Genomic DNA, 11,247 nt, shown 5'->3' on the forward strand with positions numbered 1-11,247 from the left:
CAGTACTGCGCGTACGTAGCCCATCCGGCGCAAAATGGGTTCTGGCTATGACGGTTCATGCAGCCCTTGAGTATCAGGTGGAAGAGTGACATATGTACTCTTGAACCACGGCATGGCCAATGGTGAATTGCAACCACGTGCACACAGCGGCGCGCAACAACTGGCTCATGAAGAGGTCGTGGGAGGACTACCATGCCATCATTCCTGATGGTCTTCGTAGTATCGTGAGTGATGCCGATGGTGAAAACTTGGTTCGGTAGGTGTACGGGATGATTTGCCTATGCGTATGCATATGGCGGGAGAGGTTTTCCTTCGCGACGATGGGGTGAAGCGGTTAATCGACCCAGGTCTCATGGTGTGGTCAAGCCCTGGGCGGATAGAGTGACGCTGTTAACCCCGCTAGGGCTTGGTATTATAGTGTCGCCATGAAAATATTTGGTTAGTTGGCAATCTGTACTTATTCCGTGTATAGTGTCTCATCGCCAGGACACGGGGCTCCGTAGAATCCGTGCCCATACTTTGGCTGGCTACCGACGGTGTCGAGCCGCAGGCTTCACCACCCAAGGACCACCGCCCTTCACCACCCTTCGCCACGTAGCGTTCACCAAGCCTCCCTCAGCTGCGCCCTCGTAATAACCCCATTCTTCAACAACGACTTCAAACTCCACCCATTAACATACTCATTATCCCTCTCATCCCAATACCTCCACGTCCAGAAATAGAATCCCGAAATCTCCCTATAAGCCTCCAACTGATTTCCCGCAAACTCGCGCATTTGTTCGGGAGACATGGGTTGTGCGGATGCGCAAGACCATTCGGATGCGAGCTTGAGGTGGCCTCTGGGATTCAGGTATTGCTGGTGGAGGTCTCGGTCGGTGTAACCGATGAGATCTGAGGGGGATTTGTGGGCCCATTCGTCGCCGAAGCAGAAGTATGGGTGCCATTCTTCCCGGATATTGTGATATCTCGACCCAGAAAGAACGTCTTCCCATCCATTGTTGGGGTGTTGCTGCCACAGCATAGGCGCAATAACGACGAGGCAGTCACTCACTTTTCGTACGGCTTTGTAGGCTTTCTCGTAGTACTCCCGCACGACCTGCTCGTTTACGTCACAGGGTTCGTTCATGAGCCCGATACCGAGAAAGGCTGGGAACGATTTATAGCGGTTTGCGAGCCAGGATGCGAGGTCGATTGAGTGTTGCTGATTTTCGGGGTATTTATCCCAAAAGACACCGCCGCCTCCGGGACATGCGTGATCGTTGTTCCCGTGCGTGCCCTTATGCCCGTGGAGACTTAACAGCACCGTCAATCCGTAATTTGGTGCCCAGTTGTTGATGATGTTGTCCAAGACCTCGAGGGCACCTGGTGCGAAATCCTTCCATTCCTGGGGAACCCCTCCTCCGGAGTCGATGGGCATGATCCCCCAATTCACCGGGACGCGTATCGAGTTGATTCCATACTCGCTCATCATCCGGAAATCCTCCTCCGTAACCATACTCCTCCTATGCTCCGCAAACGCTCTCTCAAGCTCTGCCCTGTGATCGGGGAACGCTCGCATAATCTGCAGCTCGCCCTTTCCCGCGATGTCGGAGCCGTTGGGTAGGTTGGAGAGGAGGCGCGCGACGGGGGAGTTAGCAGACATCCAATGTTCGTATTGGAGGAGGGAGCCGAGGTTTACGCCGACTGTTTGCGTTGTTCCGGCGATGATGGAGTCGCGGAGGGTGGAGAGGTCGGAGTGTAGGGATGAGGGAGAGGTGTTGGCGGACGCTGGCGCATGGTTGGAGGGTGATTGGTGTAGTAACTTTTTCAAGAAACCCATCTTCGTCAATGGCTATTTGAGCTGAGAATCGAATCTGCTGTTCGCGAGGTTTACGGAGGGCAATCGAAGGGAACGTTACCCAACGTCATTGCTCATTATCGTGCATGCCCGAGAAACTGTGAACACGTTGGAGATACATATATACAGCTTGACTGACGAAGATACCCTCGTAATTTACTAAACTAACAACATTGACGCCAAAACTCCGTGTGAACACTGCCTCTAATTACTCGAATATCATTTTCGTATCTCAGGCAGCCATATCGTCACCGCTGTCGGCATAATCATCATTTGCTGGAGGAGGCGCAACCGGAACAGCAGGGATAACCAAGGTTGGGATGGACTTCTTACGATTGTACTCATAATCAGGAGCTAGCTCCTGGAGCTTTTCCTCGAACGCATCCTCAAGCTTGTTTGCTGCGGTGTAGACGAAGGACCCGTCCTCGTTGTATGTTCTCGCGTTCCTGAACATCAACTGCACATCTGTCACAAAGTCGTCCAAGCTGTTGTAGGCCGTACCCTTGATACGCTTCTGAATCATATCCAAAGCAATGGGCTCCTTGATTATCTGATAGTAATCAGGATATTGCTTCTTGTTAGGCTTCACGAGGAAGACTTCGGCCAGGTCGTATCCTTCATCCTGCAAGCTGATGACTGCATCGTAAGCGCCTTGCAGAGTCTTACGCATAGAAGCGCGCTCTTCCTTCGAAAGCATATCGCCTTGACGACCTCGCTTTCTTTCGGGCGAACCCTCCTCCTCGGCATCTTCTCGAGATCGCTTATTGGCGCCTGCCTTTTTGCCCTTCTTGGTACTCTTCTTCGGGGCTTCAGACTCGGGAAGACTGGGGGCCGGAGATGTTTCGGTGGGTTTCTGCAGTTTGGTAGCGTCACGAGCAGCCTTACGTTCGCGCTTCTGACGGATAACATTGTCAACGTCAATGTTCTCATTGTCCATAGCGTCAAGCCACTGCTCTTCGGTCAATCCGTCATCGTAGAAGACTGCTTGACGCTCTCGAGCTCCGCGACCCGTAGCAAGCTTGCCGTCAGCCTCCATAACAACATAGTCTTGTTGATATTCCTCCGGCAATTCTTCGACCGCCATCAGACGACCCAGTTCCTTGTCCTCACCGTAAGGTTCGCGCATCTTCCGTTCCTCATCCATCTCTTTGAAGATTTGCAGCTCGTTGTCATTACGAGCGACAATCTCATTGAGCACGTCGTCATCGAACATGTCCGCGTCTTCATCAACCTCATTCTGATCCTGCTCAAAAATCTTCCTGAGGTAGGCTTCCTGTTCTTCCGCAGTAGATTTGTTGTCGAACTTACCAGCCTGAATGACCTTACCGTCGAGTTCAAGCTTGTACTGCGCACGAGCTAAAATAGCCTCTTCGACGGAGTTCTGGGTAATAAGACGGAAAATACGGACTTCCTTCTTTTGGCCGATACGATGAGCACGATCCTGAGCCTGCAAATCCTGGTGAGGATTCCAGTCAGAGTCGAAGATGACGACAGTGTCAGCGGTCTGCAAGTTCAACCCTAGACCACCAGCACGCGTAGAAAGAATGAAGATAAAGCAGTCGGAGTTGGGCGCGTTGAATTCCGTCAACATGGTCTGACGGTCATCGGCCTTACTGGAACCATCAAGACGCATATACTTCATCCCACGGTGATTGAGGAAGTCTTCCATGATTGTCATGACCGTAGTCATCTGGAAGAACATGAGGACGCGATGCCCGGTTCTCTTCAACTTCGGCAAAATACGATCCAACAATTCGAACTTGCCCGAGACACGCCATAACAAGTCTGTCGTAACATCTCTGACCGGAGAAATTGCTTCCTCAACCTCGTCAAAGACGAAGGGGTGATTACACACCTTCCTGAGCTGCATCATGATATTCTGCAAACCCTTCATTCCCTTGCCCTTCTCTCCGTTCACGTACATAATGCCACCCTTCTTCAGCTGCTCGTACAACTTCAATTGCAAACCAGACATACGACACTTCACCACCTTTTCAACCTTATCCGGCAACTCGGATTCGACATCCTTCTTCAAACGTCTCAACAAGAATGGACGAAGAACCTTATGCAAACGACGAATGATCAAAAGAGTCTCTTCTTCGCTGAGCTGCATAGTGTCCTGCCCACCGGTGTTCGCGAATGGTGCGTTGAACCACTCATCGAAACTCTTAACAGAGTTGAAGATCTTCGGCAGAACGAAGTTAAGCAAAGCCCAAAGTTCAGGCAAGTTGTTCTGCAATGGTGTACCAGTCAAAATCAGACGGTACCTCATCGAGTAGTAAGTGGTCAACGTAAGCGTCAACTTGGAATTTGTGTTCTTCATACGATGACCTTCATCAATAATAAGGTGCAGCCATTTGATTTTGGAAAGTTGGGGACGGTCCTTGATAACGTACTCGAAAGTGGTCAGCAGAACCTGGAAATTACCCGGGCGGATATGGTTTGCGTAAATAGCCTTACGCGCCTGCGGAACACCCTTGTAGACGACTTTCGTAACACTTGGTGCCCAACGCTCGAACTCGTTCGTCCAGTTTGTAAGCGTAGAGAGAGGCACCAAAACCAGGTATGGTCCATTCTGCTTCTTGACCTCAATCAAGTACGTAATCAACGCAATGGTCTGCACGGTCTTTCCAAGACCCATCTCGTCCGCCAAGATACCGTTCAAGTGGTTGTTGTACAAAGACACCATCCACTGCAAACCCTTAATCTGGTAGTCCTTCAAATGGCCACCGACCAAGATATTGGGCTGCTTGGTGACTTCCTCGCGTACTCTGTGTGCCACGCCGTAGTAATCCTGCTTCTTGCTTGCAGCAGCCTCCTCGTCCTCCTCCTCGTCATCTTCGAAGTCCTCGGCCATCAGGCCTGGATCCATCCTAGCGGCCTCCATCTGCTGAGCCTTGACCTTCGCGGACAACGAGTCTAGGTAGGTGTTGGTCTGACGAAGCAAGTGGGTAATACGAGTATCCTTAGCCTGGTCAATAAGCTTGAGATATGCCTCTTCATCGTCAGCACGCAAGGCCTGCAAACGTTCCTTCGCGACTCTCTCCAGTCGCCTTTGTTCCTCCTTCTCGATATTACTGTGCAACGCAAGGACGGCCTTACCCAGCTTCTGCTGCCTGCTGACCTTGGATCTCTGCGCCTGCATGATCTCTTGACCGTGCGCAACGATACCCTGAAGGTAGTCAAGCTGCTTCTGCTTCTCACGCTTCTCGCGGTCCAACCGTTGCTCAGATTCAATGCGCTCGGTCAATCGAGAGTCGTCCAGAGTCATCTTTTTCATCCTCCTGAACGAAGCACGGTCGGCAGAGGTTGTAAGGGTATTCAAATCAACCATTGACCTGACCATACTCTGTCTCAATGCGCGTTGCTTCGGCAACAATCTCAACTTCATCAACTCAATCAGAGCTTTGGTCTTCAGCGCGCTTGGGTCTTTCGGTGGGCCAGGCATCATCGCATCCGCTTCTGGGTCTCGCACACCTTCGAAACCGGTGATGTTACTAGGTAACTGTTCTAGCTCAGCAATACGAAGCGCAATACGGTTCTGGATCTCCTGCTCACGCTCTGCGGTCCAAGCTACAAGATCCATACCGACTGGCATAATTGCAGGTACTAGAACACGACTTTCTCTCTGTGCATGTGCATTGAAAGTAATCGGCTTCGTGAAGTACGTCCATGGCGAAGTAATGTTAATCTCTGGCACGGGTTCTTCCTTATCGGCGGCAGCCAGGGTCTCTTTCGCAGCGGCCATTGCCTCAGCAACGGGCGATTGCTGGACGGAGTCGGGCTCTTGCGTCGCAAAGAGCGCCTGCTGCACTTGGGACGGTATCGGCATATTCCTCGTCACGTACTTGAAAGCAGCGATCTGGTTCCTTAAAGTCAACTTCTGGTCTTTCGGTAAGGGTGACCCCAGTGTATCTAGTATATCCGAGCCTGTTTGACTTGGTACCGAAGACATGTCCTGGCTCACACTGCTGGCCGGGACTTGCTGCTCGCCCTGACCTTGTTGTGCCCTCTGTTGCTGCGTCGGCTGCTGTTGCTGCGCTTGCTGTTGCGCTTGATGTTGAGCCTGCTGTTGAGCTTGCTGTTGCGCGTGTAGTTGAGCCTGTTGTTGCCTGAAGTGGGTTTGCTGCTGAACCATTCTCAAGGCTCGGGACAACTGGGCAAGCTCTTGACTCGTCGCCTCGGTCGCGCCCTGCGACTTGAGCTGTAGGTAGCGTTGATGCCAGGCATTAACCTGTTCCTTTTTCAGATTTGCTGGCAGGAAGTTGTCTGAATTCATCGGCTGTTGTGGACGAGCGGGCGGCTGAGGCTGCTGCTGGACGGGAACTTGGGCGTCGCCCGCATATGGCAGCGACATTGTGGATATGCTGCGATCAATCGAAACGGATCAGAGTCCCTGGAGGTCGCCAATTGCCCGTTGTTCGTCTCGGCGGTCGGCGGTCGCGCGTTTACGGTTGCACGCGTTGCAGGAGTTCGTACCGTGCGGTGAGTTGGATGACCACCCGTGCATGCCCGTGCCACCGCGTAAAGAAAGGGTAATCGAAAATACACGGATCATTCAGCATATGTCTATTACTTGCTGCTAAGAGTAAGATAATGCGAAAGGAAAAGGATAGTAGAACTCCGTGCGACAAAGACGAATGTAAGGAATACGATCAACAGCAATCCAGGACTCCCCACTCCAACACGTAACACGAAAAGGATACGGTCCACCAAAAGACAACAAACACGATACGACTTCGAAGATACCAGCCAACGCCTCACTGATACTAGATACCTGTAGGAGAAGGAAGAGTTAGCCCAAGTCCGGATGACGAGGTATATCACAGGAATACAAACCGAATTCACCCGCCTTGCAAATATTAATACTGTTAATGAACTCACTCCTCAGGATCTGCTTTCCGGTAATACGTCGAGCAGGGTTAGGGTCCAGGATGGAGTAAATGACGTTACGACAACGAGACTGTATGACCGTCAGTAAGCTGCATTCATGAGGCTGCAAGGCAACATACCCTTTGCAAGGACTCGATCGGCTCATAACCCTCCTCGCTCTTCCTTCCATCGAGATACTTGGCGAAGAACTCATCCTCATCCTTCTTCGCCACACGCCAAAGATGCCTTCCAGTGCGCATCGCCATGTAGATGACACCGCAAGCCCAAATATCCACAGCCCGTGGGTCAAACTCCTTATCCGTATACTCCTCAGGAGCGATATATGGCGCGGAACCACACAATCCACAAGTCATGTGTGCTTCCTTTTCCCAGGCCATACGGAAACACTCACCGTTACCGAAATCAGTAATCTTGAGTGCACCCTGAGGCGTAAGGAGGAGATTTTCAGGCTTGAGGTCACGGTGAGCGACACCCATCTCGTGCATGTATTCGACACCGCGCATGAGTTGCTTGAAGTAACAATCTGCTTCTTCCATCTCCAACTTGCCAGCGGCAAGAATAAGCGAGTACAAATCACCACCAGCACAGAACTCCATAACTTCACAGTAATCACCCTTAGCATCCTGAACCAAATCAAGCGTGTGGATAACGTTGGGGTGACGAAGCGAAGACGAGATACAGAACTCAGAAGTGAGACGCTTGGTGTACTTCTTGACGCTCTCGGCGGGTCTCCTCCTGAACTCTTTGATAGCATACAACTGCTCCTTTCGCGGATCAGCAGGATCAGGCTTGTGTGCGATCCTCACGATACCGAATGCACCCCTACCGACGATCTCTTGGCACTTGCCATACTTTTCTACCAAGCCAGCGGTAGCATTCGGTCCGTTCTTCTGTTCCTTCGCAAGTTTCTGCTCGGATTTGAGCGTATCAACCCAATTGTGCAGGAGAGAAAGGCGGTCCATCTGGAGGGTAGCAGCTTCTTCGGCAGCGTACCGTTCATCCTCCGCACGACGCTCCTCTTCCTTCTTCTTAGCTGATCCACCCATCATAAATGCATCAAACATGCTCTTCAACTTTTCCTGACGCTTCGTGTTCTTCAAACGATGAACGTGGTTACCGTCCGGTAAGACCTTGAACCTAACATGCGGCTCTTTCGTTCCCGTGGGGGTTCCACTTTGGGAAATATCTGCTGGTGATGCGATCCTTGAATGCTCAGGATCAGGGCTGCCACCATTTTCGCTCTCCTTTTCTTGCTTTTCTCTTTCCTTTTCCAGCCTTTCTCTCTCTTTGCGTTCCGCCTTCTCGGCCTTCTCTGCAGCCTTCTCAGCTTCCCTTTCCTTCCTCCCAGTCTGCGAGAACATCCTATTTAACAGACTCTTCTTCTGCATAACAGATGGCCTGACCGCCGTAGGAGCCTGTACCGTGATGTTCGTGGCGCTCTCCGTTCGTGATCCAGGGGTGAGCCTTTTCTCCTTCGTAGGACTGCTCGGCCTGGAGGTAGGTGGGCTGAAGTTCACAAAGAAGGGACTCTCGTTGCCGATTTCATTTGATAGGGGCGAAGGCTTTCCACTGTTCTTGATCCCGTTCGAAGATGGCTTTATCGGAGGCACAAGGTCGCGCTCCTCTGATGACGCAACGGACGATGTATCCGATCCTCCAGACATGGTGTGTTATCGATATGAGTCCTTAATGGTGATGATTTGAACGCTTGTTCGAAGATCGTTTCGCGCTGGTGATCACTGGAGGTTTGGGTGGCCCGAGTTCGGTGTTGTGAGCGAAATATGCGTTCCGGGACCGTTCGAAGCGGGGAAAGCGGCGGAAGAAGGGCCGAAGGTGTTCAGATAGTTCTGGCGGTCCGTTCGATTGGCTAAATCGATAGAAATGCTACCGATTTTGTTGGTTGATTTTGGTTGATGTTGTTGAGTGCTTTTACTTGGCTGGAAAACTGTGCGGCGCGCGCTCAGTAAAGCCAGCGTAAGCGACCGGATTGGAAGGAGGGGAACGTCATTGCGACCGCAAGAGCAGTGACCACGCCTGACCCGGACCGATTCTAGAAGGAACCAATCGCAAAATGGCACCGCAATACCAATACAAATGGCCAGCGAACAAGCTGGTTACTACTATCGCCACCCTGGGCATTGCCTTCCAGCTCTACTGCACCTACGCTACAACTCCCATCCCGCTCCTTGAAGTCCCTTACCGTCTCGTGTATGTCTCCCCGGTGTCATCTCCTATGTAGATCTCTTAACGTGGTATATAGCCATGAATATCTCGGCCAAAAGTTCCTTGATCACACCGTGCTCTTCCTCGTGATCTCCCACTCCATGGAGGTTTCCTATGCGGCATACATCGCCCACAATGCTAATGTGCCGTGGTAAGTTGCCGCGATCTTGGCATCGCAAACCTTATCTATTGCGAGATACAGACGACTGACAGATGCTTGTATTTGAAATTATAGGAATGTGACCATCAAGTATTTGCTCGGTGTCGCGGCGTGGGGAGGACTTCAGCTTGGCCAGTTGAAGTCGATTGTCAAGAAGGGCAAAGCACAGTGATGCAGTAATAGAGCCAACATATCCTTTTCCTTTTTGATCTCAATGCGGAATATTCTTCCCGCACTCTCCCTTGTATTATCCTGGTATATCGTCCTCAACTTACTTCTTCTCGGCCTTCTTCTTCTGGGATGTGCTGTTCTTCGGCAACTCCTTGGTGAAAGGAAGGAAAGTCTTTCCACCCATGTACGGCTGCAACACCTCAGGAACACGGAATCCATCCTCAGTCTGGTAGTTCTCCAAAATACAACATAAAGTTCTCTCAGTAGCACACAAAGTTCCGTTCAAGCAGTGCACGTACTTCTTCTCCCTGTCACCCATCTTCTTAACACCACACCTGATCTCCAAGGACCTGCTCTGGTAGTCCGTGCAGTTGGAAGTGGAGACCAACTCCTTGTATTCACCCTGGAAGGGGAACCATGCCTCCAAATCGTACTTCTTGGCGGCGGCGTTGTTGAGCGCACCAGAGACGATGGAAATCAAACGGTAAGGCAAACCAAGGGATTTCATGAACTCCTCAGAGTTGGCAATCATATCCTCGAAAGCCTCCCATGACTTTTCAGGCTCGGTAAGAAGGAACTGCTCAACCTTTTCGAAGGTGTGGACACGGAAGATACCCCATGCGTCTTTTCCGTGAGAACCAGCCTCACGACGGTAGCAGGAGGAGTAACCAGCGTACTTGATCGGCAACTGCTCAGCAGGAGACTCGAACCACTCGTTGGCGTGGAAAGCAGAGATAGGCTGCTCGGAGGTAGCAATCAAGTACTTCTCGTCATCACCATCAAGAACCTTGTACAACTCCTCGTCGAAGTCAGACAACTGTGCGGTCTTAGCCATGACGTCCTTGTTCATCATCTGAGGGGTCTGGAGAGCGATGTATCCCCTGTCCGCCAAGAAGTTCAATCCGTAGTTGATAAGAGCCTGGTTGAGGAAGACACCGTATTGTCTCAAGAAGTAACCACGGTGACCAGTGATCTTGACACCCCGCTCAGGGTCGTATCCGTCCAACCTGGTCAAAACCTCGTGATGTGACAAACAGTCCCTCTTCTCAGCAGTAACACCCTCGGGGCACCAAGTGCGGAGAACCTCGTTGTTCTCCTCGTCCATTGAGACGGGGACGGAGGAGTGGACGATGTTACCGATGGTGGCAGCCTTGGACATGAGGACGGTGTTCTTGTCCTGCTCAGCCTTCTCAAGCTCCTTCTTCTTGTCAGCCATCTCGTTCTTCTTAGTGAGGAGCTCGGAGGCATCTTCCTTGGCCTTCATCTTAGCACCGATGGCCTTCTGATTGACGTTGATCTCCTTGTTGAGTTGGTCAAGGTCGAAACGGACTGTGCGACGACAACATTAATGACAATTCGCATTTCTTCAACATGTTGGCAACACACCGGCAGTCCACTCCTTGTACAGAGCAATGATCTCATCAACGAGCTCCACAGAGGCACCACGCTTCCTCTGAGACTCCTTGATCATCTCCGGGTCACCGCCCTTCTCAACCTGGAACAAATTGATATCGAGCATGGCTGATGTTGCGACTTGGAGGTTGAGCTGGCCGTCGTCCTCCGCGCTCGTACAATCCGCTCCGTGCCTGGCCGCAGTCAAAACCACAGCCACTCGCCGACGACGAGCAGCCTGCCGTACAGAAAACCACAACGACAATCATGACTCGTACGTGCTCTGTGCCTTCGACGTGCTCTGCATCATGCTGAATGGCCTCTAGGAGTTCCCGTCGCCCACCCTCCGCGTCTCATTTACCGGATAGCAACCCAGGTTCTGGGTGGTAGCATGTGGTTCTGGATGCTCTACCGCGCGAAGCAGGATGTAAGTCCATCTTTCAATAACATCTTTTTCGATGTACTGACGATTCTTGCAGGGTCCCGTCCTCTTGGGCTGGGCTCACCCATGGGAGTTGCACGGTCACGGTCACGGACACGGAGAGGAGGAGGCTCACCACTAAGCGGAGGA

At 51.7% G+C, this 11,247-nt stretch overlaps 6 protein-coding genes across 6 annotated transcripts; 2 read left to right on the plus strand and 4 right to left on the minus strand.

Moving 5' to 3' along the window:
- Nucleotides 1-527: 527 nt before the first annotated feature.
- SAICODRAFT_28736 (glycoside hydrolase) lies at nucleotides 528-1,875 on the minus strand (the record flags this gene model as incomplete). Its single annotated transcript, XM_019167212.1, has 1 exon — nucleotides 528-1,875. A coding segment is annotated over one exon (1,080 nt), but the record flags the coding sequence as incomplete, so codon positions are not given.
- Nucleotides 1,876-2,012: 137 nt separating this feature from the next.
- SAICODRAFT_63654 (uncharacterized protein) lies at nucleotides 2,013-6,194 on the minus strand (the record flags this gene model as incomplete). Its single annotated transcript, XM_019170005.1, has 3 exons — nucleotides 2,013-2,113; nucleotides 2,171-5,939; nucleotides 5,973-6,194. 3 exons carry the CDS (start codon nucleotides 6,192-6,194, stop codon nucleotides 2,070-2,072), a joined length of 4,035 nt encoding a protein of 1,344 aa, XP_019026751.1. The 3' UTR covers nucleotides 2,013-2,069.
- A 279-nt stretch (nucleotides 6,195-6,473) lies between these two features.
- On the minus strand, nucleotides 6,474-8,148 carry SAICODRAFT_75444 (Pkinase-domain-containing protein). The gene is made up of 3 exons (XM_019170977.1): nucleotides 6,850-8,148; nucleotides 6,677-6,800; nucleotides 6,474-6,614 (listed from the first exon to the last, which is right to left on the minus strand). Exons 1-3 carry the CDS (start codon nucleotides 8,116-8,118, stop codon nucleotides 6,607-6,609), a joined length of 1,401 nt encoding a protein of 466 aa, XP_019026752.1. The 5' UTR covers nucleotides 8,119-8,148; the 3' UTR covers nucleotides 6,474-6,606.
- Nucleotides 8,149-8,740: 592 nt separating this feature from the next.
- Nucleotides 8,741-9,304, plus strand: SAICODRAFT_28737 (uncharacterized protein). The gene is made up of 3 exons (XM_019167213.1): nucleotides 8,741-8,938; nucleotides 8,991-9,104; nucleotides 9,189-9,304. Exons 1-3 carry the CDS (start codon nucleotides 8,802-8,804, stop codon nucleotides 9,283-9,285), a joined length of 348 nt encoding a protein of 115 aa, XP_019026753.1. The 5' UTR covers nucleotides 8,741-8,801; the 3' UTR covers nucleotides 9,286-9,304.
- An 80-nt stretch (nucleotides 9,305-9,384) lies between these two features.
- SAICODRAFT_63657 (cytoplasmic serine-tRNA ligase Srs1) lies at nucleotides 9,385-10,824 on the minus strand (the record flags this gene model as incomplete). The annotated part of the gene is made up of 2 exons (XM_019170006.1): nucleotides 10,671-10,824; nucleotides 9,385-10,613 (listed from the first exon to the last, which is right to left on the minus strand). Exons 1-2 carry the CDS (start codon nucleotides 10,801-10,803, stop codon nucleotides 9,385-9,387), a joined length of 1,362 nt encoding a protein of 453 aa, XP_019026754.1. The 5' UTR covers nucleotides 10,804-10,824.
- Nucleotides 10,825-10,933: 109 nt separating this feature from the next.
- Nucleotides 10,934-11,239, plus strand: SAICODRAFT_16700 (uncharacterized protein; the record flags this gene model as incomplete). The annotated part of the gene is made up of 3 exons (XM_019165691.1): nucleotides 10,934-10,950; nucleotides 11,003-11,103; nucleotides 11,156-11,239. Exons 1-3 carry the CDS (start codon nucleotides 10,944-10,946, stop codon nucleotides 11,237-11,239), a joined length of 192 nt encoding a protein of 63 aa, XP_019026755.1. The 5' UTR covers nucleotides 10,934-10,943.
- Nucleotides 11,240-11,247: the final 8 nt, after the last annotated feature.

This window comes from Saitoella complicata (genome assembly GCF_001661265.1).
Source record: "Saitoella complicata NRRL Y-17804 unplaced genomic scaffold SAICOscaffold_2, whole genome shotgun sequence".
Taxonomy (NCBI): domain Eukaryota; kingdom Fungi; phylum Ascomycota; class Saitoellomycetes; order Saitoellales; family Saitoellaceae; genus Saitoella; species Saitoella complicata.